General features: G+C 37.4%; 7 protein-coding genes across 20 annotated transcripts in view; 4 read left to right on the top strand and 3 right to left on the bottom strand.

The window, feature by feature from the left end:
- The window catches only part of rsh (Rap GTPase activating protein radish), a 37,620-nt gene extending 26,770 nt beyond the window's left edge, over positions 1 to 10,850 (top strand). For all 11 annotated transcript variants that reach the window (XM_065303347.1, XM_065303343.1, XM_065303341.1 and 8 more), the window contains 12 exons: positions 2,634 to 2,822; positions 3,341 to 3,581; positions 5,591 to 5,771; positions 6,679 to 6,871; positions 6,939 to 7,148; positions 7,391 to 7,684; positions 7,801 to 7,988; positions 8,050 to 8,410; positions 8,470 to 8,765; positions 8,832 to 8,998; positions 9,056 to 9,230; positions 9,294 to 10,850. In XM_065303347.1, the coding sequence (XP_065159419.1) occupies positions 2,634 to 2,822; positions 3,341 to 3,581; positions 5,591 to 5,771; positions 6,679 to 6,871; positions 6,939 to 7,148; positions 7,391 to 7,684; positions 7,801 to 7,988; positions 8,050 to 8,410; positions 8,470 to 8,765; positions 8,832 to 8,998; positions 9,056 to 9,230; positions 9,294 to 9,467 (2,669 nt within the window). In that variant the 3' untranslated portion in view covers positions 9,468 to 10,850. The remainder of the gene's footprint in view (positions 1 to 2,633; positions 2,823 to 3,340; positions 3,582 to 5,590; positions 5,772 to 6,678; positions 6,872 to 6,938; positions 7,149 to 7,390; positions 7,685 to 7,800; positions 7,989 to 8,049; positions 8,411 to 8,469; positions 8,766 to 8,831; positions 8,999 to 9,055; positions 9,231 to 9,293) is intronic.
- Positions 10,851 to 11,211: 361 nt separating this feature from the next.
- On the bottom strand, positions 11,212 to 13,722 carry eEF1gamma (elongation factor 1-gamma). 2 transcript variants are annotated; one of them, XM_065303353.1, is made up of 6 exons: positions 13,575 to 13,722; positions 13,304 to 13,453; positions 13,037 to 13,243; positions 12,495 to 12,801; positions 12,358 to 12,435; positions 11,212 to 12,146 (listed from the first exon to the last, which is right to left on the bottom strand). In XM_065303353.1, exons 1-6 carry the CDS (start codon positions 13,584 to 13,586, stop codon positions 11,530 to 11,532), a joined length of 1,371 nt encoding a protein of 456 aa, XP_065159425.1. In that variant the 5' UTR covers positions 13,587 to 13,722; the 3' UTR covers positions 11,212 to 11,529. The 2 variants fall into 2 exon arrangements, with proteins under 2 accessions (XP_065159425.1, XP_065159426.1); XM_065303354.1 differs by lacking the exon at positions 12,358 to 12,435.
- A 518-nt stretch (positions 13,723 to 14,240) lies between these two features.
- LOC135792690 (calcineurin subunit B type 2) lies at positions 14,241 to 17,149 on the top strand. 2 transcript variants are annotated; one of them, XM_065303367.1, is made up of 5 exons: positions 14,241 to 14,378; positions 14,540 to 14,579; positions 14,723 to 14,899; positions 14,969 to 15,090; positions 15,333 to 17,149. In XM_065303367.1, exons 1-5 carry the CDS (start codon positions 14,376 to 14,378, stop codon positions 15,501 to 15,503), a joined length of 513 nt encoding a protein of 170 aa, XP_065159439.1. In that variant the 5' UTR covers positions 14,241 to 14,375; the 3' UTR covers positions 15,504 to 17,149. The 2 variants fall into 2 exon arrangements, with proteins under 2 accessions (XP_065159439.1, XP_065159440.1); XM_065303368.1 differs by having other exon boundaries at positions 14,287 to 14,457.
- LOC135792684 (uncharacterized) lies at positions 17,099 to 21,495 on the bottom strand. Of its 2 annotated transcripts, XM_065303360.1 has the most exons (6): positions 21,386 to 21,495; positions 18,539 to 18,822; positions 18,283 to 18,480; positions 18,001 to 18,211; positions 17,794 to 17,939; positions 17,099 to 17,731 (listed from the first exon to the last, which is right to left on the bottom strand). In XM_065303360.1, exons 2-6 carry the CDS (start codon positions 18,733 to 18,735, stop codon positions 17,188 to 17,190), a joined length of 1,296 nt encoding a protein of 431 aa, XP_065159432.1. In that variant the 5' UTR covers positions 18,736 to 18,822; positions 21,386 to 21,495; the 3' UTR covers positions 17,099 to 17,187. The 2 variants fall into 2 exon arrangements, with proteins under 2 accessions (XP_065159432.1, XP_065159431.1); XM_065303359.1 differs by lacking the exon at positions 21,386 to 21,495 and having other exon boundaries at positions 18,539 to 19,139.
- Positions 19,339 to 20,991, bottom strand: LOC135792683 (uncharacterized). The gene is made up of 5 exons (XM_065303356.1): positions 20,795 to 20,991; positions 20,542 to 20,733; positions 20,129 to 20,485; positions 19,639 to 20,071; positions 19,339 to 19,582 (listed from the first exon to the last, which is right to left on the bottom strand). Exons 1-5 carry the CDS (start codon positions 20,989 to 20,991, stop codon positions 19,466 to 19,468), a joined length of 1,296 nt encoding a protein of 431 aa, XP_065159428.1. The 3' UTR covers positions 19,339 to 19,465.
- A 21-nt stretch (positions 21,496 to 21,516) lies between the features above and the next one.
- On the top strand, positions 21,517 to 24,055 carry Edem1 (ER degradation-enhancing alpha-mannosidase-like protein 2). The gene is made up of 7 exons (XM_065303352.1): positions 21,517 to 21,659; positions 21,743 to 21,853; positions 21,908 to 22,093; positions 22,149 to 22,723; positions 22,780 to 23,036; positions 23,101 to 23,786; positions 23,922 to 24,055. Exons 1-7 carry the CDS (start codon positions 21,553 to 21,555, stop codon positions 23,929 to 23,931), a joined length of 1,932 nt encoding a protein of 643 aa, XP_065159424.1. The 5' UTR covers positions 21,517 to 21,552; the 3' UTR covers positions 23,932 to 24,055.
- Positions 23,791 to 25,039, top strand: LOC135792685 (testis-specific serine/threonine-protein kinase 1-like). The gene has a single exon (XM_065303361.1). It carries the CDS (start codon positions 23,913 to 23,915, stop codon positions 24,966 to 24,968), a length of 1,056 nt encoding a protein of 351 aa, XP_065159433.1. The 5' UTR covers positions 23,791 to 23,912; the 3' UTR covers positions 24,969 to 25,039.
- The last annotated feature ends 121 nt before the right edge of the window (positions 25,040 to 25,160 follow it).

Genomic DNA, 25,160 nt, shown 5'->3' with positions numbered 1-25,160 from the left:
CCCTAATCTAAACTCTTTTCAACATTTTTTAACTTTTTGCAACATTTTAGTACTGAAATAAGCTCGTAAAATGTTTATCGAATCCGTGTGTTGATGTGCTTTACTTGCCGCTGGCATTTTAGTTCGGATTTGATGAATGCGCTGATTGCCAGCGCAAATTCCAACTGTAAATAAATGTGACGTGCATTATGCACTAATAGTAGACGGGCAAATGCAAAAGTATCCGGCGATACGTGCCCGAAAACGCTCTCGTACAGCTTTGGTTGTTTTGCATTCGCTTCATGTGTACCCGCTTCTATCAGCGAGCGTGACTGCATCGCGGCTCTTTCAGTATGCACAAGCATGTGCGAAGAAGTTCGATAAAAAGTATCGCGCTGGGAAAACATAACAAATCGTCAGCTATATATCCAGACCAAAAAGCTATCAAATATTTATCAATATACTTTATAGTCTCTTTTACAACTTAATTATTACTTACTTAAAATGCTTAAGAAATGTAAAAAATCTTGGTAAGAATATTGCGGTTTTGCACCAAGTTTAAAACATGAAATATTGAGGACAATCGGTGGCTGCTTTTTTCCATGAGAATTAATAAAGCATAAAATGAAGATTTGTGCGCCGGCCCCGGGAATATTTTTTCCTTCAGCTCCTCCGCCGTACCGCCTGCGCACGTACGCCGAATTCCTTCCGCCACGTACCCGACCGCCGCCATTGCGATGGATGGCGCTCCGGTTGGAATATGAGTACTAAACGAGACGCCAGCATCTATTCATCAACTCCGTCACGTCGCACCCCAACCCAAACCGCCGCATGTGAAAGAAGGGAAGTGTGTTAATTCTCATCTTCCCGCTTGTTCGTCCTGTGTATAGTCAGGTCACTCTAAGTTTGAGCACCAAGCTACATTTAGTTCGTTTGGTGTTCTACCTTACAGTGAGTTGACTGTACACCAATTCAACGTGTGATGATTATGATAACAACTAATTATCTACGATGACGACGATTACTTCATAATGTATCATGGACAATAAAGCGAGCATCCGCGCAGCAGTTGATGATTAATTAGTTGCGAACTGTGATTTGAACACACTATAGGATTATCGTTTTAGTTCGGTGCTCTAAGGCTGCTATTGCTTTTAGCGTATTGCAAATTAGAGGTAATTAATCCTAATTACGCGATATGCATTAATCGATCAACTGGAAACATCTATAAAGGCATCTACATGTTGAACAAGTCTTGTTGTTGACACACTACAATAATATATTAATATAATTAGGGTGTGCGCAGGCAAACCCCGCCTCAAGGAGTGTCAGAATATGTTCGCATGAAATTATTGATTAAATTGTGTTGAAAACACAAAAAATATGCGCGCAAAACACATCGATTAATTACGTTAATCGTGCGATACGAATGTTCTAGATGGCTGCGAGATGTACATCGACTTAGATTGATTTATCACTCAAAGTTCCGTTTGTGGCGTCGCGAACGTCCGCAAACAAGATGTCGTCGTTGTGGTTGTTGTTGTTGTTGTTCAAGTGTGTTCTGCGCCACTAGACTCACTTACCACTACTATAACAACGTACATCGGTTCGTAGTTGGGTTGTGTTTGAGCCAAAGTTGGAAATTTCCGCGTCAGAAAAAGACGCTTTTGATTTATGATAGTAGATCACTCTCGGCGAGATTACAGCGAGGCTAGTATCCTAAATGGCGAATTAAGTGTATATTACGTACATACTGGAACTGGAACTGGAGTCGAGTTACGGCGCAAAGAAGAACAAAAAAAGCGAAAGCTATCGCCGCGTTTTATTACGGACATAATTCTTACTTAACAATGTTATATTAGGTATATAATACGCACCTAAAATGTACTGCGGCGCAAACACGCACACGCCGGGGATGTGCGATAATATTAACAAACTTATTATCCCCCGGGTGGTATAAGTTAATTATTTCATGCTGCCGACGTCGCTACAATAGATTGCACAACATTAAGGGATATAATCTTTTGCCCACCTGCCTGGGAAATCATCATTTTGCAATGTTTTACATAGAGAGTATAGGAAGATGATACTTTTGTAGATTTGATGCATTATTTTAAGTGAAACGTGGCTACGCCGCAATTGGTAGTGTGGCAGTGTACTTAGAAGTTAGTTACATAACCTATTTGCAGTATTTACTGAATTAAGTTCGGTTTGGATATTGAGATAAAGTAAATACAAAAAATGAAATAAAATTTGTGATATATTGAAGCGAATGGAAATAACTTACAGTTTTGCAAAATTTCCTGAACATTACAATGTAGACAATATGTGCAAAGAATGTCCAAGGGCATAACCTTATCCATAAAATTATTTTCCTTCATTTATTTCATTTTTTCATGAATTTTTTGAAATTATAATATTTATTCTGTTATTGAGGGCAAAAACAAAATCTATAAATCAAGTCAGTTCACCATTTATGAGTTAAAATAAATGGTGCACCCAACAAACTTTATTTATTAACGCAAATTATGACAGAAAACAAGTTTGCAAACAAATAGTCTAGTGTTTTACCTGGGTAAAATATATAGTAACTACCATTATGGAGCTACAGGTGTAATGATTCGTCCGCTAATGTAGATTTGTGTGCCTTCCAGATGAGTTTTGTGAGGAATTTCCGCACAACTTCATTCCGACGCCAGGTTATTGGATCGAATGCTCGCGCCAGAAAATCGCCACCGACACGATCTGGGACGAAAGCGAGTCCGACCACGAGTTGCCCGAGGGCGACGAAGACGACCGCCATTTGAATCTGGACGAGAATGGACACAAATCAAGAGACCACGGTGAGTAAAAGCGCATTCCACATCATTTTTTTTTTAAAGAAAATATCGGATTATTGCGAAAAGTTGAATGATTTACATAAGTTCCAAAGTCCTAAATTCTTGGCCGCCAGCCGTAACAAGTTTGAAGATTATTTTGTACGGGCCAAAGTTAGGCCTGTTATCCTTATTTTTTCTTCTACCCGCATTTCAGATTATAAACTTATTAAAACTTTGTAGCGAGTGCATCAAGTAAATTGTAAATGCGTAACGCGTACTTAAATCCAACCCCTTGAGATGGATTCATACTTTTTGCTACAATGTTCCGACTGTGTAATACGGAAATAAAGCATATAAAAAACAAAGTGATTTCTCAAGGGACACTTAAATGATGAGCTTGAGTCTTGGAAGAGCACGGGCACCAGCCAGTCTGGCTGTAAAACATTACGAACTAATGGATGTCTAATCGTCTTCAATTTTTTTCCGCTCTTCTCTTTTTTCTGGTATCCGCACCGCTGCTTCGGTGTATCTAAACATAAAAGGATGCGATGATTTATACGAAGACGACGAAGACGACGACACGTCATCGCCGCGTAAGAAGACGACCATCGAGGAGCAATGGGAGAAGAATCAGGCCTTCGAGCTGACGAGCGTCGAGCAGGAGACGTACGAGCGGTACTTTTATGGCACCGAACATTGGAATTACTTCACCAACGATGAGGATCTTGGTCCTGTCATACTTTCGATCAAGCAGGAGACGCTCAACGGGCGAGATCAATTCAGGTTAGTGGCACATTTTATATTCAGTTTTTTTTTATCCCAGCTAACACTAGAAATGTGTTAAAAATCAATAAAAAATAGTCAAGTAGAGAACATAAGGACACTTCTAAAGAACAAAGGGTGTATAAAAGGATTAAATTAAATAAATAAAAGGGTTCATACGAGTAGATAAATATATAGACGTATAAAAACATTTTTGTTTGTTACGTTGGAATATGAAGAACCGAAAAACGCGGAATCCATGTTTGTATTTTATATGCGTAGAATGAACACTCGACGTCAGTTGTAAATATGCAAAACTGGCTGTTAATTAGCGACACTAACAAGAAAGGCGTTTCGCTAGACTTACTGCGAGCGATTAGCGCGTTAATTAGTGCGTTATGTGTTAAATTAAATGCTTTTCATGTTTGACTTCATCATGATTACTTTTTGTTCACAAATAATTTAAAACAAACATTTTATTTTCATTATAACTATCAAATTTGACAACTTTGCATAGCTTGGTTATGTTTGTCTCCAACTAGCGCCATCTGATGGTTTATAAATGCTAATATAATTATTTATAGTATTTATTTGGATATAATATGTTTTTTAATGATAGATTAGCTGCTGTCATCACTAAATTAATAGTATACACATCGAAAGTTACTCACAGTTATTATAATACTGTTAGAACAATAAATTAAAAGATATTCATTAATAGATAAGGCCGGAGATATTTGTTTAATTTGGTGAATATTTCCCCCCTCGAAATAAATTAATTCCAATGACGTAGCATTATCAGTGACAGCTAGAATGCTGTCAAAACGGGTAGATAACATCAAAATTCCAATGACGCTACACCTCTATCATTCGTTATTCATTTCCAGCGTATCGCATTGCACACAATCGCGAATATGAATATCGATTCAATCGCGTTTTTATTATTGTAGCAAAACGGACATTTTGCGCTGCGATTTCGCTCGGTTTGCACATCACAATCACGCGCGCGCACGCCTAGCCCTTGCCTCGTTTACGTATTTACGACGATACATGACACACTCGCGTTTACGTGCGAGCGCTGGAATGGTACACAGAGAGATGCGAAGGATGCAAAGCGCGTATAAATGCGAAACGTCCAAATTGATAACAAGTTATTCGACATGTTGTCGGGGCTTGTGATTGATGGCTCGTTCCGATTTTAAGTGTGCACTCGACGAATCGATAAATGTATAACAATCGTGCGGACGAGCTCCGGCGCGCGAAAAGCGTGTTTGGAAAAAGGGAAAAGGAAGAACGTGAATGAGCGGCGGGGGAGGGTGTGGAGGAAGGGTGGCATCGGGGGTCTGTTTGACGGTTTCCATTTAGGAAATTCGTTTTTGCGTTTTCTGCTTCACACCCACCCAAAAATGTCATCGCACGTCGTCGTGCTGTCGTCTCCGCACGATATTCATCGATATTTTACAATTGCACCAAGGACACCGCAGCATTTTCATCTACAGCATACTTTTATCATCGCAGTTTTTGCTTTTATTTCTTTGCCCAGCGAATGTACTCACATATACCTCTTCGTGTACTTTCATTCACCTCTCCAAATATTTATATTCGTTCGCTTGGCGTTCGAAAAAGCTGCACTGCGCTGAGAGCCGCTATTTACTGAAATAATATTTTCACGTGCTAAGCTTTCTTATGTCTGGCGAGGTCGATGCGAACACGATGCTTTTACATCCAAGTAATCTAACACCTGAGGAAGCGCCAACAATTCCAGCTGAATGATGGAAAACATTTTGTTACACGCCGAAATCCAGGCGATCTGTGTGCGTGTTTGGTCTGTATTGCCGAGATTAAACTTAACTACGCTGCGCTGCCTCGTAATGAAAGCCGGGAATTTTCTTCAATAATTTGAATAATCCCAGATTTGCGCGCGGAATTTAATTTCGCTCACGACTACCGCCCTGACTATCATCGGCGGAACGGAACAACATTCCTAGAACACGATCTAATTCTTTCCTTCTCTCTCTCTCAATTTGCAGAATATTAGTGCGGGCCATTAGCTACACGGTGCATGGATTGATCCCGGCCAGTTGTGTATTCGCCGACAGATATAATCGTGAAGAAGTTGTACGATCCCTCGGCAAGGAAGTCAACATCAATCCGCCGTTAACACTCGGTCAGTTACCAGACACGCCTGAGGAGCTTCTCAAATTAGATCAGGTAAGTCTTATTCTCACAAAGTTATTACTTGTTAAGATAAAAATACCCGACGAAGATTTTGTGTACTTTTTTTATTTAATATAAATTTGGTTTAGCGCGCACAATCTTGTCGTAACCGTGTGCTTTTGTGATTCGGCGAATTTAGTCGGAAATAGAAAAGTGGCGCGCAACTCAATACGGGTAACGAAGGTTGGCTCCTGAAATATTAAACGACTTTTACGGCGCTCCTGTATGTGCGAATATTAAATTTTCAAATTTCCACTTTTGCCCCGTGCTCCCTTTGCGCCAATGTTCAAACATTCTCCAAACCTTTCGATTGATTAATGGATTTTTTCCTGCATGGTCTGCTACACAAAGGAGCGCAACTTGCCGAGATGGCGTGCATGTGTGTCTATTCACACAAAAATTGATTTCACATTCATTCTCGGGCAATAATCAGTCATTGCTGAGATATTTACTTTCGTCTAAATTTAGCTGAGATTGACTTTAAAATATACGAAAAAGAGACGGAAATAAAGTGCGCGCACGGAATGACCGAGCGCTGGGATTAAGACGGGTTGTAATCGCCTGGATATAATCAATCAACGTTTATTCACCCGGGGCTGTTTGTGTCGCTGCTGCAAATCCCCCAAAGGTTTGCAAAATTACTGACTATCCACGAGCAGGAGTCGTAAAAAAATATATGAAATTAAATTCAATTAAGAAGTAAACTTGAGTCATAATTTTATCGTCCTTTCTTGGACTGATTACTTTAAAGAGTTCAGTTGAATGCTGGAGAGTCTTTCAGCGCGGAAAATCGCGCGAGATTAAATTGCTCGTTAACTTTTTAAAAGCCTCATAAGTCGCGTAATTTCACTCGACGCAAATTGTTGGCGGACATAAAGAAAGTTGCGACTTTTATTTGCAGGTTTTTATTAAATCGGAACTAAAGGTGGGCGTTATCTATGTCGTCGAAGGACAATACACCGAGGAGGAAATTTTAGACAATAACGCAAACTCGCCGCTCTTCGACGAGTTCCTGCAGGTTTTGGGGGACAAGGTTCGCTTGAAAGGATTCGATAAGTACAAAGGTGGTTTAGATACAGTGCACGATCTTACAGGCAAGTTTAATTAAACTCAGCGAGAAAAAAATCAAAAGTTTATTTTGAGTATTTATTTAATGTCTAGGTTTATATTCGGTGTATACAAATTGGCGTAACATCGAGATCATGTTTCACGTGAGCACACAGCTGCCGTACGAAAAGCACGACCCACAAAAATTGCAGAGGAAGCGTCACATCGGAAACGACATTGTGTGCGTTGTATTCCTCGAAGCTGACAATACGTCCTTTTCACCATCGTGTATAAAAAGCCATTTCCTTCACACGTTCATTCTCGGTATGTACTTGTATTATAAGTTTAAGCAGCGGCGTAGCGTGCCTTGTCGGGGCCCCGTATAAAATTTTTTTGGAGGCCCTTATATGGAGGTAAAAGTTTTTCCTTACACACTTTGGGGGCCCCCGTGACCCGGGGGCCCCGTATAATTGATACGGCAAATACGGCGGTAGCTACGCCCCTGAGTTTAAGGCACTTAGGGTGTGCGGGAAAATAGGAAAATTCAATTGTATTACCCAATTTAGTTCGCACGTCGCCGCGGATCAAGCGAAAGCCGACACGCTATGAGGTGTCGGTTGTCACCCGGGACGAAGTCGGCGCTTACAAACCGTATCTGTGGGAGCAGAGCGTCTTCGACAAGGGCACCATGTTCCGTGAGTGGCTGCTGACGAAAATCGTCAACGGCGAACGCGCCAGCTACTCGGCGCCGAAATTCGCCCGCATGCAGGAGCGCACCCGGTCGCAGATGCTCGAGGACATCGTGGCCAATTTGCAGAACCACGCCGAGACCGGTCAAATTCCAAAGCCGTATCGGCGAGGTAAGGTTTTCTTATTGCCGACAAAGCCGGCCGTCAGTCTTTGGGGACTTGAGAGTCAGTCCACCACCGCTCGGCCAGCGTTATTGATTGTCGTCTTATTTATGGCCGTTTTATAGGTTCCTGGAGGCCCATAGGTCACATGCGACCGTCGTCACCTCTACTAGATAGCGTGCGAGATCAATTCGAGGATTACGATCAGCTCGCTAAAGATTTCACTAAGATGTTCTTAAACGCCGAGGAAAACCTCCTCGTCAATTCGCAGCTATTTGACGTTGTTTTCATGGTCGGACAATCCAAACAGAAAGTAAATTTTGCCATTACTATTACACCTGTTAGTACAGCATTGATTTTGGTTGGAATTTCAGACGAAATTCATTGCTGTTCGAGCGATCCTCGGCGTGCGTAGTCGCGTGTTTCAAGAGATGCTCTACGGAATCCAGACGGGATTCGGATCTCCCCAAGTGCCTGTCGCCGAGCTGCTCGCCCGGCCCGTACCCACCCTGATGAGCCCGCAGCAGTCGCGCACAAAGAGCAGCAACTTCCTGCAAGTGCCGGATATAGAGTCACCGCGTCCGAAGAGTGTGCCTAGCTCGCCGATGGTCCGACGAGCTATCAGCCGCATCGGGACCATTACAGCCGGCTGGGGACGTTCAATACGGAAGCACAATGCGCCTTCACTCTCGGCGGACGATAAAAAGAAATGGGCCAGCAGCCATGACTGCTCCAGTAAGCTATTTAAAACGGAAAACACACGTAAATATCATTTACTTATTGTTTTTTTACAGATAAAGAAGTAAAGGATAAAGATAAAGAAAAACCAGCGCAACTTCCCGTACCTAGATTAAGCGTGTGCGCTGATGCCCAGAAAGTTGATCGCGCTAAATTAGCGCAGACCGAGTTCTCGATTATCGAATTCGATCCGGATACATTTCGAATATTGCTGGACTACTTACACACCGGCTCGTGTCCGCTTACCTGCTCGACAATACCGGGCCTTATTTGTGCCGCTGAACATTACGACCTACCCGAACTGCTTCAAGCTTGCTTTCATCATGCCAAGCAGTTTCTCAGAATCGAAGTTGTACGTTGTTTATTAATATAATTATTGTTTTGTTTTAGATCAATTAATTAATGTTTTGCTTTGAAGGTGTGCTGCATGCTGTGTTCACTAGAAAATTATTACTGGCGCTACACTTCGGCTTCTGAGTTGGTGAATATGATCCTGGCGTTCGTAGAAACGCGAGCTTATCAATTGTTCCAAACGCCCGAGTTCTTGACTCTTAGCGAATCAATGGTGCAGATGATTATGTGCCGGTAGGAGAAGTTTGCGAGTACATTTGGGTTGATTTAAGTTAATTGTTCGGATTGTAGAAACCTGGAGGTGCCCGAGGTGCGAAAATTCGAAGCGATGCTCAGTTGGGCAAGGCATAAGATCCGAACAAAGACTTCTAGCAAACTCGATGCCAAACTAGAATTTAAATGTATCATGGAACGCTTAGCGCGCGATTTGAAATTGTATCGGATTACGCCCCAAGAACTTATTAAGGTAAATAATTAATCCTTCTTTTTATTACTTTTTGGTTCATCTATAACATATGTTTCTGTAAAGGTTGTGCTACCGTCGAAGGCGATTAAGAACGAGCGCATCTTGGAGACGCTGATGTTTCAAGCCAATTCGGGTATGTACCGCATACAGGATTCCTACTTGAAGGAGTGCAGGCAAAGACTGCAGAAACAAGACTCGCGATTCTCCGAATGGGAGTCCTTCGATTATAGCGCGTAAGCATTCAGTACATTTGCGTAAATGATCGCTATCGATATGTATAAGTATAATTTTATAGCTTTCGAGTTTATATTTTGAAAAGAAGTGATAAATGTATAAAAAATGTTGATGTACACTTACATAATTATATAAACTGTTTACAAGACACCATGAAAATGAAACAAATTTCGGAGATTGCAGGACAATCTAGGATAACTCAGACCGGGACGTCGGTGCATATATAATATAAAGGATAATTTAGCATTGTTGATTATTGTGCTTTCTTCTTTCTCGCACGGTTGTACGTACTAACTTGAGAAAGGCGATAAATTATTGTTATGGCCACTATACAGGTTGAAGAGATGCGTATTATACCTTTGTCTTGAAGAACATTTGATGCTGGATGGCTTTTCCTTCCAATCGATTTCGTCTTCTTAATATTGAACAAAGCAACTGCATGTGTTATGTGGTGTGTGATGAATACTCGGCAGGTTATCGTGGACCCTGTCTATATTGTATTCAATTAAAGAAAAACAAACAAAAACAAAACAAAATTAACTTGCTGTTGTGTATGTTTGATGTTAATATCAATAAAAACATATAATGTAAACGTTAAATATATGTATATCTGATGATGATGATGCAGCGCGATATTTATTTATAAAAATGCTAAGCATCTGAAAGACTATATTACGTAATTCGTAGCTAGCCGATAAAATAAAATTTTTAAATGTTTAAGAAGAAGAAACAACATGAAATATTTTGATACAAATTGATAACATTATCGCCAAACGTATGCCACATATAAAGAAACAACCGTAAAAGTAAACATCGTATAATATCGAGCGTGTAAATCAACAAAGTATAGATATACGAGTCTTAAATGTACAAAATATAAAAGATCATTTTATATTTTTGCAAAAACATTTCAAAATTTTAATGATTGTTATATTATATCCATATTATTACATATATATTCAACGTTAATTTTTCACACATCTTTATTCGAATTCATATTATAGTTAACAAATGATACTTGTAATGAAATTAACTAATCAATCATCATGATGGAATATATTGTATAATTAAATGAAAAATGAAAATGTTGTAATATTATTGTCTGTTGAGCAAAACGCGAAAACAATGATTTGTGCCCTGTTAAGTGTCATTCATTTGCACGAAATTGTTTCATTCGCTTTCAATGGATCTTCCATACTATTGTAAGCACAAACCAAGATGTAGCTGATTGCCACTGTTTATAAATGTGCCCTCACAGCGCAAGAGCTGAATGCGACGATTATATTGAGTTGTTGGCATTGAAAACTACAAAATGGATACATGTTGTTAAGTTGTGGAAACATTCTCAAAATGTACAATTAATTATTATATTTTGTACTTATATAATGTGACTTTTATTGCAACATATTCGGTATCTTTAAATTCGAGTGTTATAAGAAAATATTGCTAATATTTGTTGCAGGAGTGTTTTTTATTAGCAAAACACCACCGCACGCACTAGTTGTACCAGTTGGCCTACCCCCACCACTCATAACAGGTTGGTATCAGATTTAGAAGGACAACGCGCAGCGCGCAATGCGCTTAGTCATCTCTGAGTGCTCACGTGGTGCAGTTGCAGGTTTTCACGTTCCTGATATTATCCGGGCTGATTTGACTTAGTGGCATGAGGTTAAGTGTTGTTTAGCGTGCCTCGTGGAAGTAGATTCACCCACAACGTATCAGGATCTGGAGAATCGTAAGTAAACACTTTTCATATTAGATTGAATCTTTATTAAAATTGTGACAAGTCGCGATTTGCATTACGAACCGTTGAAAAAATAAATTATAAACCGGGATCAAAGTTGACAGACCAAGCTGTAACAGCCTCTACAGAACAGTTCATCAAAAGTAAAGAGTGAAACACAATCCAGCTGACCAGAATAACAAACCCAACAAATCTAACAAAACGAAAATTGTTTCTCCCACACAACATGATCTGCCTTTAATTTACAAATGAGTAGAAGTATCTTTACAAGAAAAGAAGATGTTACAGCGTTGGGCTCTCGGGAATCTCTTAAAGCGCTTATTATTTGAAGATCTTGCCCTGGTTGAACTTTCGGCCTTTGTTGTCGGTGCCAGTCCATGAGAAATATTGCGCGACTAATTTCTTCGTCTCCTCAGACTTAGGATCAAGTTTCTTCCAGTCGTACACCTCGTAATCGATCTGCCAGTCGGGGCTGAGGGGGAATGCCAATTCTTGGCCTCTCCACACCCAGATACCGGAGATACTGCTGTTGTTATCCTCGCCGAATAGGCACACCGACGCAAAGGCTTGTTTACGCATTTTATCCAAACGTTGGAACATTCCGGTGATAAGGTTGCAGCTCATAAACACCTTGGCGAGTTCCTCGTTGTACTTGTACTCGCCCATCCAGATGGAATAGTTCTCGGCGTCGAACTTCTCCCAGAAGTACGGAATTGAGACAGATTCATCCTCATTGGAGTAACAACGCTTGTAGTCGTCCATGTTGAATGTGCCTTTGGGGAGGGAATCGAAGGGATCCTTGCTTTTAGGTTCAGCGGCAAGTGCGGCCTCGGCAGCGTCCATTTCTTCTTCAGGTTCTTTCTCCTTCTTGGGAGTAGCTTTCTTTTGTTCTTTCTTTTCTTCCTTCTTCTGTTCCTTCTTATTATCTTTTGCTTTGCCTACAGAAACGAACAATCACTTTAATAAGTCGTCATAAATTCATCATTAACTGTTTATTTAATTAATTTAATTTATTTACTTTTTCAATTTTCATGTTAATTTAATTAATTATTTAAAGTTGTTAAAGATAAGATGAGATAAGATAAAAATGAAATGTTTTGTAAGTAGCATTCAGGTATAGAGATTATTATTTAAATGAGGTGTACTTACTCTTCTTCTTTTTACTAGTTTTAGTTTCAGATGTAGTATTATTAGATTTGTTATTTTCCACATGATTATTAAGAGCAGCTTGCATGATAAATTGGTTATTATGAGATCATCATTAAAATAATATTTTAAATCTATACCTGATTGTTGCTGTTGTTGTTGGAACTTCTTAGGATCTACTTCAGCCGGTTTATCGCACAATTTAGGTTCGCCGTTGACAGCTTTGAATTGTGGCTGGTTGACGACAGTGAGGAACCAACGGTTGACATGTGAATATGGCTTACGGTATGCGGGATCCATCACCTTGGAGTACAGATGCAGTAAGGTGCAAGCCACACTGATATCTGCCAGTGTGATTCTTTCACCAACAAGATATGTCCTTGTGGACAGATGTGTGTTTAACACACTCATGATAGCCTTCACATCTTCCTTGGCCTTCTCAAAGTTCTAAAACATTCAGATCTATTTATAAGTAAAGCTTATGCAATTGAATACATGCAGCAAATCATAGCCAAGTTGTGAATTGATGTATGAACATTATTAACTCTTGGTCCTCAAGGCATTCAAAAGAATTGAATGGTCAACTTGCTATAACTCTACTTTGTTATGAATTGTGCAATTAAAATGCAAAAATCCACCTTTGATGAGAGTAGAAACATAAAATAAGGTTAGAGAAACTTACATTCTTGTTGTACTGTACAATTCCCATTACAGGGAACACCCAGGGGACAGCAGCTTGCAAAACTTCATTGTCAGCAAAACTCATCCATTGCAATACTTGTGCTTTATCAAAATCACTGCCACCGCGCAGCTGATTATTGGCCACATAGTATGAAATTGCGTTGCCGTCGGTTAAGCACTTGCCATCATTTGATTCGAATGCCGGAACCTTTAAATAAAATAAAAATTTTAATAACATAAAAATTGCTTAGATTATAAATGCACTTACTTTTCCTGTGGGGAACTTCTTTAAAAAGTCTGCGGTTTTGTTGGTTTCCCCAAACACAAAATTGCTTGCAACTTTGACGTTGGCAGATGCATATTGAGCCGCTACGAGCGCCTTGTACGCACGAAAATTCTCGGGATAAGTGTATAAAGTCTGAAAGAAAATATGCCTGTTAATCAATCGTATACACTTCCAGACATCAAAATCTATCGAATTTAAGTCACGATGGCCTATTATTGTAGGTGATTTAGATTGATTCGTTCAAAATACTTACTCCGGCAGCCATCGTACTTCGCTAGCTGGATATTGAAAGGAGGCAGATCTGATTGGAGTCCGACGGGGAGCCGGATATTTTTAGCCGTGAACTTGACAAAAGTGACATCTTTCTTGCCAACACTGTAGTTTGTAAATTGACACGGTTGCCACGTTTTTATAGTACATTTGGTTGTCTACTTCGATTATCAATTAACAAAAATTTAATTCTCATTGTTTATTATTTAATTTATATTGCAATGAAAAATTTATTTTGTTTTATTTAGCAAAGAATATGAACAAAATAATTGTTTGCTAATAATTATATAACTTGCATGGTCAGACTGCATCTGAAACTATTAATAGTTCTGCTTTTCCCAGGCGCAGGACGTGATTTCATTTGTTATTTAAACAAATGACATTTTTACTGCTTTTGAGTGCATTCCGTCCACCTACACTAATTCAACTGGCAGTATTATTTCATTTTCGCATGAGTTATTTTTACTTTAGGCTGTCAAAAAAGTTGTAGATGCCAAAAGAAACCTATTTCCCGGAGAAACAATTAAATTGCACCTGCAATAAATGTTTACATACATGATTAATGAGTTTTAATTAAATTAATTATGTTTTTATGCACACATACAACCTGCTACGCTCATTGATTGAATATTTGTATAAACCGCGTCGCTGCTGCGCCGTGCACACCAGCGCCCCCTCGAAGAAATGGTACGCAGTAGGTACTAGAGTGTAGTGTATCAGCGAGCACATTTTACGATAATTGTAGTTATTTTAGTAATTAAAGAGTGACGGCCGCATAATAATCATGGTAATTGCATTTTGATAATTAGTCTTGAGTTAAATAAGCCATTGCTGTGGGTGCACACTCGGCGCACTGCGCGAAAATGGTTGTTATTCCCTTCTGGGCAAGCCCATTTCTCCAAATATTATTTGCAAAGAAATAAATGTTTTCCTATTGATTATTTTCAGGGTAATGAAACCTCTCTGCCCATGGAGCTATGCTCAAATTGTAAGTACACTTGGATTCAGCCACTTGCATGCTGATACACATTAATTATTAAGTAGCTGGCTGCACCTGCCAGTAGATTCACTAATTATGTGTATTGTGATTGTGAAATTGAGGTGCTCCACTGACTTGTTGTTTATTTGTAGTCGACGCCGATGAAATTCGTCGCCTGGGTAAACGCTTCAAGAAACTGGACTTGGACAACTCAGGTGCACTGAGCATTGATGAGTTTATGTCATTACCTGAGCTTCAACAGAATCCTCTGGTACAACGTGTTATTGATATATTTGATGCTGATGGAAATGGGGAGGTTGATTTTAAAGGTAAGGCTATTGTTTGTGTGGATTTGTCTGTGTGTAGAATGACCTAATTCTGTTTGAGCATGCTTTCAGAATTTATACAGGGTGTCTCTCAATTCAGTGTCAAAGGTGATAAACTATCAAAATTGCGCTTTGCGTTCCGAATTTACGACATGGATAATGATGGGTATATTTCAAATGGGGAACTGTTCCAGGTACGTAACTTTATGTTTCTGTTCTAAACTATTTCGCGCTTTTGTCATTCTTTGCTCTGATTGGTGGTTTACTCTGCGCAATCGCAGAACATACATTATTTGACAGGTGGTTGTCTGCAACCAGTCGTACTTTGAACGTACGCTCCTAGCGCATGAATTCAATCTAACAAAAATCACTCCTTGCGCTTTTTTTTAGTTCAGTTGCTTTGAAAATGCCGAGTGTTATTAAGACTTGTTTACAGGTGCTAAAAATGATGGTTGGAAATAATCTCAAAGACACCCAACTTCAACAAATTGTTGATAAAACGATTCTCTTCGCCGATAAGGACGAAGACGGCAAAATTTCTTTCGAAGAGTTTTGTTCGGTGGTTGGCAACACCGACATACATAAAAAGATGGTCGTCGACGTTTAAGAGATATAGTAATGCCATTAACACTAACACAATTAAAACAAATGAATGATAACGTTCGATTATCTAACATTAACATTATCTTTAAATTAATTTATAAATAATATGACTTGCTGTTGGATTTGATATTTATACGAAAACACATTTTCGGGATAACATCTCCATATCATATATGTTTGGCGAATTGTTATAAACAAGTCTTACTCGCGCCCTTATACAATAGGGGTAAACGTAAACGTTCAAGCTTTAAACCAAAAAACAAAAATCAAACAAATGCAAGGATTGCGGATTATGTTGAAATGCGTATCACGTTCATCTGATTTGACCAAATACATTTCCGAAAATGTGTTTAACGCGACTTTCGGATGGAATCTCTATTCTATATATCTTTACATCACTTATTATTCTATCTATAGGATCACGTTTAACTATTGGATATTAAATACAAATGAAGCAAACATATTTCAACTTATTAGTCAAAAGTCATTAATTATTACGTATGTGGTTGTTCAGATAACAATTTACTAATCTATTTAAACTAAAAAGAAAAGATTCGCTACGATTAAGTGCTGCATTCGATTAGAGAATTCATCATCTGCATTAGTCACATAACTAAAAATCTAACACTTGCGTGTGTTTTTGGTCACGATTCATTTCAATCATTCGTCATTTAAGCGTAGACTTAAGTCGAAAGTACTGTCTTATTCTAAGAATGCTTCTCGTTCTTTAAAACCAACCATTATTTTGTTAATCAAGTCACTTGATACTTAAACTTGATATATGAAAATCGGATAGTCAAGTGGGAAGATGAAAAAATGATAAAGAAAACGCAAAAAAAAATCGGAGAGTAAATTAAATACACATTATACATGTATATTAATTGTACTTTATGTTTTATCTTGGTGTTGTGTGTTTTAGAGGTAACAGTATATGTATAAAACAAAAAGTAATCACACATACAAATTAGTAATAAGCATGTATTCTAACTTATTACGTCAATCTTCAAAACGGTCTGCTTAATACACAACTAAATGATATATGGTATGTACTTACTCAAAAACGAACTGATCATGCATCAGTCATAAACGTAGAAATGTCGCTTTTCAAATCGAAGCAAAGAAAAAACACACTAAAATAAAATAAAAACTCCACGGCACTTATTAGCGCGTGCGTGGCTTCCTGGCGATTGGGTTACAGTGCACAACCTGGTGGTCGATTAGCCACGCGAAACTTTCGTCCACATTGATTCGCTGATAGTTTCCGTCTGTGTGCGCCGGGAATAAACACCGAATGTTGAGGGATTCTCTCTTTAGCTCAAGGCACTATCGATAACATTTTATGTGTAATACTTATTAAATACATTAGTGAAGACACTAGCTCGTCGTAGTGAAGAAAAGCGTAGCGAGATGACATTTAAAAAAAAAAACTACCGAGTAAAATACCAAAAAAACAATTTAAACGATAAATTCCCGTTGCAACCGCCGTACGTATAATATTATGCTGGACAGTTACTATAATACACTTGCGCCTCTTGTATAATATGTTATAATATGGTTGTGTTGTGCTGATAAAATAATATTATATAATATCTAGTTGAATCTGTTTTAAAAACTTTATGTTGTTCCAATAAAATAATTTCACCTCTTTAATATAGTCTCTATACATACATTAATTAACTTAAGTTAGATTAAACATAGTTTAAATCCATCATGTGCTTAAAAATATTTGCTACTTTAAGACGTTTTTCTTTTGTTTTTAAAAGTGTTACGATGCTTAGTGCAATTTCTAGTGGAACAGCCTCTTCGCCTTGCATTTCATCCAAATCGGGAACTTCATGATCGTCTAACAATGACATGATGATAGCTTCCATAGTCATATTGAACGCAAACATTCCATTCGCTTTCATTTCTTTAGCCATAGCATCATAAGTTAAAACATTTGGGTTTTCGGGGACAAATTGAGCGAAAAATGCGCTGAATTCTTGGCAGTAATACTTTATGAGGTCTTCGCGGTGGTTGGCGCGTAAATCTTCATCAATACAAGCGTAGGTGAAGAAAAGTAAATCTTGTGCAACAGTAGCATATCTTGCGAGTTGGAAATCGATCAACACAGAATGAACCGGTTGTTTTTTCTCGTCGAAACGGATTAACAGATTAGGCATCCACGTATCGCCATGCGCGATTGTTTTGAAGTTTGTTTTTGCTGATGGTGCACATAAAGCCACTGCTTCACTATAATACAATAAGAAAATGTAAATACAGTAAATTAAATTATTTTAAACTTAATAAGTTACCCATAATAATCACGAGCGAATATTTCTTTCAACCTATTGCCGTAAACTTCAGGAAGTTCTTTTTCCACTGCGTCCAAGGTAATAATTGAAAGATTATGCTGGAACTTGGCGTACCAACCGCGAAAATCATCGTGAAAATAAGTTTCCTATAAATAATAAATACCAAGATAGGAAACGCACAAAAAAACATGTATATTTCATTTTTACCCTTAATTTGGAAGCTGTTTCCTGGAATGATTCCGGGTGGAGTTCTTTAAATGCATATCCAAGAGCGTGATATTTTGATAATACTTTTAAAACAAGTTTTGCTCTTTCAAATGTCAATGCATCTGATCGACTTGCACTTTGATATCCTTGATAGGACAAGTCTTCAAGAAGCATATAATCGTTTGACCCATCAAATTCACCACATAAATAACTAGAATAATAAATTAAAATAGATTTAATTTGATTTATAAATTTGATAATTTAAATAAAACGAATATTTACTTAGGAATTTCGTCATAAAGTTGAATTGTTTTCAACGCATTAAATTCCTTTTGGAATGCGTCAAGTTTTGGCCATATTTCCTCATAGAAAACAATTTCATTGGCGAAAAAATCTGAGTTGCGATATGTGTTCCTTCGCGCAACATTTCTCAGCAAAGATTTGCCAAATACATGCAGTTTAAATGGTTTGCTGTCACCACTACAAACATTTACATAAATATTTATAGAAATTATTAATGATCTAACGTGTATCTTACTTGTTTTCTCCGGTATAGTCAACTGAAAACCGTGTCACTGTACTTAAATACGAATCTCCTTTACTTGTCTCGCTTCCAAGTGTAATATTGATTAATTTTACTTTATCACTGTTGCTTTGCTTCTTCAAAACAGTTTCGAACACCTCCCAAGTAAATTTCGGTGAAACTAAATCCTGTATTTGTTTAAATTGTTCCATTTTTAAAGATTGTATTGATCCCGTGTGTCTCTGATGCTGTTTTATCTGTTTTTTATGCTTTATACTCGTAGTGTAGAATGTATGTGCCTAAAATTTCCGAAATGATGAGCTGGACCAATAGAATTAAAGCATGTTATGTTTGTATCAAGTTCAATAACTTTCTAAGCACCACCACGCACTGTACATGTACTACACAAAAGTCAAGTTTACACACTATAAAGTATTATCTGTCAACAATACTGCTGATAATAAATCAAAGAAATTTATATGCCGCATTCAGCAAATATTAGTATATTTCCTACAATTTTCCATGCTCTTGACAACGTGGACGAGTTAACTTGTTTTGCACGATTACAACGCAATTTAATGAGACTCATTCATTTCAATGCCAAACTACATAACAAATTAAATAATCTCGTAACAATCACGTTTGAAATTATGATCTAGTCAAAGATATGAGTAAAACTCGATTGCCTAACAGATTTGTTATCTGTGTTTAAAATATCGTTATAATCAACTACTTTGCTGTGATTTATAGCAAGAAATAATAAATAAATTATTGTTAGGTTATATTTTTTTAATAACAAATGAAATTAAAACACATTGTCTTTTTATATGTCGATTTATTTCACAATACAATACAAATTTGCTACAAAACTGCTCTCGTGTTTGGTTAGATCTATGTATCTGCCCAATTATACACAAAAACAAGTATAAATTAAGAAAAGTATTAAATAAAATTGTGATCCATCATATGCTTAATGATCTGCGCTAGTTTCACGCGTTTTTCTTTGGTTTTCAAAGGTTTTACAATCCATACTGTCTCCAACGGAACGGCATCTTGTCCCTATTAAAATAATAATAATAATAATAACTGAACATAATGAAATAATCAATACATACTTCAATTTGATCCAAATCAGAAACTTCATCATCATCTAGCATTGACATAATGCAAGCTTCCATAGACATACTCAAAGCAAACATCCCATTAGCTTTCAATTCATCCATCAAATCATCATAACTTAATGCAACTTCATTTTGTACATGTTTGGGGCATAATTGAGCAAAAAATTCATTGAATTCATGGCAGTAATACTTCAACATGTCTTCATAGCGCTCGGCTCGCATATCAGCATCTGTGCAAGCGTAAATAAAGAAATGCAAGTCTTGGGCCAATGAAGAATATCTTGTCAGTTGAAAATCAATCATCACAGAATGTATTGGTTGCTTTGATTCGTCATAACGAGTCAAAAAGTTCGGCATCCACGTATCTCCATGTGTGATTGTCTTAAATTTTGTGTTTGCTGTAGGAGAACATAAATCTATAATTTCCCTATAATAAAATTTTAAATAATTATGTTTTGTTTAACATTAATAAGAATAATCATACCCGTAAACATCGCGGGACGCAACTTCTTTAAATTTATTAACGTATTGCTCTGGGAGTTCTTGTTGTACTGCATCCAATGTAATATTAATCACATTTCTTTGAAATTTCGTGTACCAAGTACGAAAGTTAGCGTGAAAATATGTCTCATTTAGTTTCGTAGCTGTCTGTAGAAATAGATCAGGTTTCATTTCGTTGAAAGCATATCCAAGTGCGTGGAAACGTGATAATATTCTTAAAACAAGTTTTGATTTTTCAAATGTTAACGCATCGGATCGGTCGACACCCTGGTAGCCTTGAAATGACAAATCTTCTAATAAAATATAATCGTTTGTGCCATCAAACTCCCCGCAAAGATAACTAAAAACAATATTAGTTTATTATTTATAAATTATATTAACAACGATATAATGTACTTGGGAATCTCCTTAAACAATTGATTAGGATTTAATAACTCCTTTTGGAATGCATCCATCTCCGGCCATACTTGTTGATAAAAACGAATTTCATTCGTGAAGAAATCGGAGTTACGGAATGTTTTTCTTTGTGCAATATTCTTCAGTAAAGATTTACCAATTACATGTAACTTAAATACTTTACTGGTACCACTACAAACAAATCAAAAGTTAAATATTTAAAGAAAATGTCTTATATTTGTGTCTATTTTACCTGATTTCTCCAGAATATTCAACGGAGAAACGTGTCACTGTACTTAAATATGAATCTCCCTTTTTGGTCGGTTTTCCAAGTGTGATATTTATTAATTTTACATTTTCACTGCAATTTTGCTTTTTTAACACTGTTTCAAACACTTTCCAAGTTAATTTTGGCGATATTAAATCCTGTATTTGTTGGAAAGACTCCATATTTGTTTAATCACTAAAATATAGTGACTTTGAAAGTTTTGTTACGCCTTTTATTCAACATACGTAATAAACGCATTAAAAGTGGGAGCGAGTATTATAACATTGGTATAAGTCCACCGGAATAGAGTAATTTCTTTAGATTAATAAATGACTGAGTTGGGCCAATAGAATTGAAGCACGCTCTTCTTTTTTCTCTAATAATTTGATAACGATGTTTTTATCAACTTGATTTTCGGCAATTTGCGCTAAATTGAGATTCGCACTCAATTAATCAATAAATCAAACAAAAGTAAGCTTATGTACATATGTATATGTTTAAACAAGAACCAAACATTTTTGTTATTACTAATTGCATAACAATTTAAAGTCAAAACAAAATATTGCATTAATTTACCTTTTTTCGGCGGATATTTAATTAGTAAGTGCACTTGAAGGAACTGTAGCCAACTTTACATACACAACAAAAAAGATTAAATTGATAGGTTATGTTTACATTTGTAGTTGTCAAGCGAGAAGAAAACACGTAGTTAATTTAAATATTAAATTAGTTCCACGACAGAAATGCGTAAAGCGAAATTAATTAAACTAATATCTATATTTATAATATTAATTTGCAACTATGGGCACGGCCTGAGAACATACAGCAAACAGGAAATCGATAAATTTCGGTTAGTAAGCTTCTCATGTAAATATTCATTTGTCTTATTTATCATTTCATCAAAACGTAACTTGTTTTATGTTGTGCTTGTAGAGATGAAGTCAAAGAGATGTTTTACCACGCCTATGATAGTTATTTAAAGTTTGCTTACCCTTATGATGAGTTGAGGCCAATCAGTTGTGATGGAGTTGATACTTATGGAAGGTACTCCAAATCTATACATAAATAAATGAATAGTGTACAATATATTATTTTTAGCTATTCATTGACTCTCATTGATGCATTGGACACTCTAGCAATAATGGGCAATTACACAGAGTTTCAAAGAGTAGTAGATATCTTAACAACCAAAGAAAACTTTGATTCCAATATAAATGTGTCTGTTTTTGAGACAAACATTAGAATCATAGGTGGATTATTGAGTGCTCATTTATTATCACACAAGTAAGATCTTTTACATGTTTAACTTACATAATATTATTTAATATGCTATTTCTAGAGCTGGTATAAAATTAGAGCCTGGATGGCCATGTAATGGTCCCCTGTTGAGGCTTGCTGAAGATGTTGCCAAAAGACTGATAATCGCGTTTGATACTCCGACTGGAATGCCCTATGGAACCGTAAATCTTCAAAATGGCGTACCGAAGGCTGAAACAACAGTAACATGCACCGCTGGTATTGGTACATTTATTGTAGAGTTCGGTACGTTGAGCCGGCTGACTGGTGATCCAATCTATGAGGAAGTAGCGATGAATGCATTGTATTCGCTTTTCAATCATCGATCTTATATCGGTCTTTTTGGCAATCACATTGACATCGCAACTGGGCGCTGGACAGCACATGATTCTGGAATTGGAAGCGGCGTTGACTCGTATTTTGAATATTTAGTCAAAGGATCGATCTTATTACAAAAACCTGAATTGCTTGAAATGTTTCATATTGCTCGTAAAGGTATTGAAAAGTATTTAAAGAGGGATGATTGGTATCTCTGGGTGTCTATGACTAAGGGACAAGTAACTATTCCGGTTTTTCAATCATTGGAAGCTTACTGGCCTGGTGTACTAAGTCTTCTAGGTAAGTACTTATATAATTTTAATTGAATAATATTTTATATTATATGATTTTAATAGGTGAAACATCAAACGCAATGAAAACATTGCATAACTATCATCAAGTGTGGTCTCAATATGGTTTTACACCGGAGATTTATAATATTCCTCAAATGGAAGCCGGTACGAATCGGGAAACGTATCCTCTAAGACCGGAGCTTATCGAGTCGATAATGTATCTATATCGGGCTACTGGTGATCCATTTTTAATTCAAGCTGGTGTCGATATCCTGAAAAGTATTCAACACAGTGCGAAAACACCTTGCGGTTATGCAACAGTAAGTTTATCAAACAATAACATCGTATATGATATACACATTTTTATATTTATATTTTTAATAGATTAAAGATGTGCGTGATCATAGAAAAGAAGATCGTATGGAATCGTTTTTCCTCGCAGAAACAACGAAATATCTTTATCTTCTTTTTGACACTGATAATTTTATCCATAATTCTGGCCAGCACGGAACAACTATTGAAACACCAAATGGCAAGTGTGTAATTGATGCTGGTGGTTATATATTTAACACCGAAGCGCATCCCATTGATCCTGCAGCTTTACATTGCTGCCATACAATGCCAAAGTTACAGCTCCATGATTTAGATGCTTTGCTTTCAAATAAAGATACTTTCCGAGGAGTGAAAGTTAAAAAGTTAAAGAATGAGGCGCCGATTGTAGAAGAGCCTGTGACTGAAATAAGTGATATGGATGAAATAACCACGGAGTCGTCAAAGAGTTACCAAATGGATGATGAGGCATTCAATGTTACAGTTGATTCCGAAGAGGAGCCAGCAATTTTGGTCCAAGCACCGAAAGACGACTCTGATAAGAGTATCTTACCGGATTTTATGGAGCAACCGTTGCCAATAGAGAAGAAGTATAATCTGCAAGAACTCTTGATGAAAATTCGCAGTCGTGCGAAGCAACCGACGAATATCACCTGGGAGGAGAATTATTCCTTGTTGACGTGCCGCCCGCAACCGTTCCTTCAAAAGATGTCGATTTATGGTGAATTTTTCAATGAGGTGTAAGTATAATATAATATTGACATGTGCAACTGAATGTTGAGTAATTGTGTATAAATTATGACACAATTTGTCAATGCGTTTTTCTAAATTATTTGCAAGCGAAATTATGTAATACTTTTGCCGCTATGTCCAAGGACGTCATAACAACACCATCGGAAGATAACGTTCTTGCAAATAGAGGCTACAAACTCGTGAGAAAGTTGGGCGAAGGCAGCTATGCGAAGGTTTACTTAACCGAATACACGAATGCGAAAGAACCGGAAAAGTCGCAATCGCTGGCATGCAAGATTATAGACACATCTAAAGCGCCCAAAGATTTCGTTAAAAAGTTTCTTCCTCGTGAACTTGATATTCTCGTCAAACTCAACCACCCGCATGTTGTACACATTCAAAACATCTTCCAACGCAAGTCGAAGTATTTTATTTTTATGCGATTTGCTGAAAATGGTGACCTGCTTGAGTTTGTCGTGAAAAAAGGCGCTGTATCTGAAGCGCAATGTCGTGTTTGGATGCGGCAACTTGCCCTGGCTGTTCAGTACTTACACGAGATGGAAATTGCGCATCGCGATTTGAAATGCGAAAATGCGCTGATCACGAGTAACTATAATTTGAAGCTGGCCGATTTTGGTTTCTCGCGGTTTGTGATCGATTATAATGGAAAGCGCGTAACGAGCGAAACTTACTGCGGTTCCTTATCGTACGCCGCACCGGAGATTTTACGTGGTGTGCCATACCATGCAAAAATTGCAGACGTTTGGTCTCTCGGTGTTATTTTGTATATAATGCTCAACAAAGCGATGCCATTTGACGACGGTAATATTAAAAAGTTGTACGAGCAGCAAATAAATCGCCGATGGAAGTTTCGCGCTAAAGTCGTAGATACATTGAGTGAACAAGTGAAGAGGGCCGCATCACATCTACTGGATCCGGAAGTGACGAAGCGGTGGCGAGTCGAGCAGATCTTGAATTCAGATTGGATGTCCATCGATCCCAAATTACTGGAGCTAACGCCTGCTGAGAAGGCGGCCATTCAGCATGCTCATGATCAAAAGAGGAAGTACATAGAGGGTAAAGGCAAATTGGATACAAAACAAAGATCCAAGTCAACCGATGATATCAAGGTAATGACTGTTGATGAAGGTAGAGGTAACAAGATGTCTTTCCCATCGTTATCTCTCTAACTTCAATTATAATAATTTCAATTTCAAACTAAAATAAAAATAAAGCGCAACACATAGATATGACCGTAGAACATGAGATTAAATAAGCATTATAAAGATATCTGTGACCAAGGTAAGTGAAATTCAGTAAAATTAATTTATGCAATTTTTCTCTAGACCTGTACAGGGATATACTAAATAAGGGATACACAT

This window comes from Atheta coriaria, unplaced genomic scaffold, assembly GCF_025399875.1.
Source record: "Atheta coriaria isolate IRGN ID8LTWV9N9 unplaced genomic scaffold, Caltech_Dcor_3.1 hic_scaffold_5_pilon, whole genome shotgun sequence".
NCBI classification, from domain to species: domain Eukaryota; kingdom Metazoa; phylum Arthropoda; class Insecta; order Coleoptera; family Staphylinidae; genus Dalotia; species Dalotia coriaria.
Note: the sequence above shows the minus strand (reverse complement) of the source record. Positions and strands in the feature narration are given on the sequence as shown.

Bases quoted from the DNA above. Each gene is read 5' to 3' on its own strand.
- eEF1gamma (XM_065303353.1), bottom strand. The intron at 12,802-13,036 runs GTAAGTTTCTCT...TGAATGTTTTAG, and splicing joins TTGTACAGTACAACAAGAAT to AACTTTGAGAAGGCCAAGGA. The intron at 12,436-12,494 runs GTATAGATTTAA...TTATCATGCAAG, and splicing joins ACAACAACAGCAACAATCAG to CTGCTCTTAATAATCATGTG.
- LOC135792690 (XM_065303367.1), top strand. The intron at 14,580-14,722 runs GTAAGTACACTT...GTTTATTTGTAG, and splicing joins CATGGAGCTATGCTCAAATT to TCGACGCCGATGAAATTCGT. The intron at 15,091-15,332 runs GTACGTAACTTT...ACTTGTTTACAG, and splicing joins CAAATGGGGAACTGTTCCAG to GTGCTAAAAATGATGGTTGG.
- Edem1 (XM_065303352.1), top strand. From the start codon at position 21,553: ATGCGTAAAGCGAAATTAATTAAACTAATATCTATATTTATAATATTA. The intron at 21,660-21,742 runs GTTAGTAAGCTT...TTGTGCTTGTAG, and splicing joins CAGGAAATCGATAAATTTCG to AGATGAAGTCAAAGAGATGT. The intron at 22,094-22,148 runs GTAAGATCTTTT...TGCTATTTCTAG, and splicing joins GCTCATTTATTATCACACAA to AGCTGGTATAAAATTAGAGC.
- LOC135792684 (XM_065303360.1), bottom strand. From the start codon at position 18,735: ATGGAACAATTTAAACAAATACAGGATTTAGTTTCACCGAAATTTACT. The intron at 18,212-18,282 runs GTAAATATTCGT...TTATTATTCTAG, and splicing joins CTTTATGACGAAATTCCTAA to TTATTTATGTGGTGAATTTG. The intron at 17,940-18,000 runs GTAAAAATGAAA...TATTATTTATAG, and splicing joins AAACAGCTTCCAAATTAAGG to GAAACTTATTTTCACGATGA.
- LOC135792683 (XM_065303356.1), bottom strand. From the start codon at position 20,991: ATGGAGTCTTTCCAACAAATACAGGATTTAATATCGCCAAAATTAACT. The intron at 20,734-20,794 runs GTAAAATAGACA...ATTTGTTTGTAG, and splicing joins GAATATTCTGGAGAAATCAG to TGGTACCAGTAAAGTATTTA. The intron at 20,486-20,541 runs GTACATTATATC...TATTGTTTTTAG, and splicing joins TTGTTTAAGGAGATTCCCAA to TTATCTTTGCGGGGAGTTTG.
- LOC135792685 (XM_065303361.1), top strand. From the start codon at position 23,913: ATGTCCAAGGACGTCATAACAACACCATCGGAAGATAACGTTCTTGCA.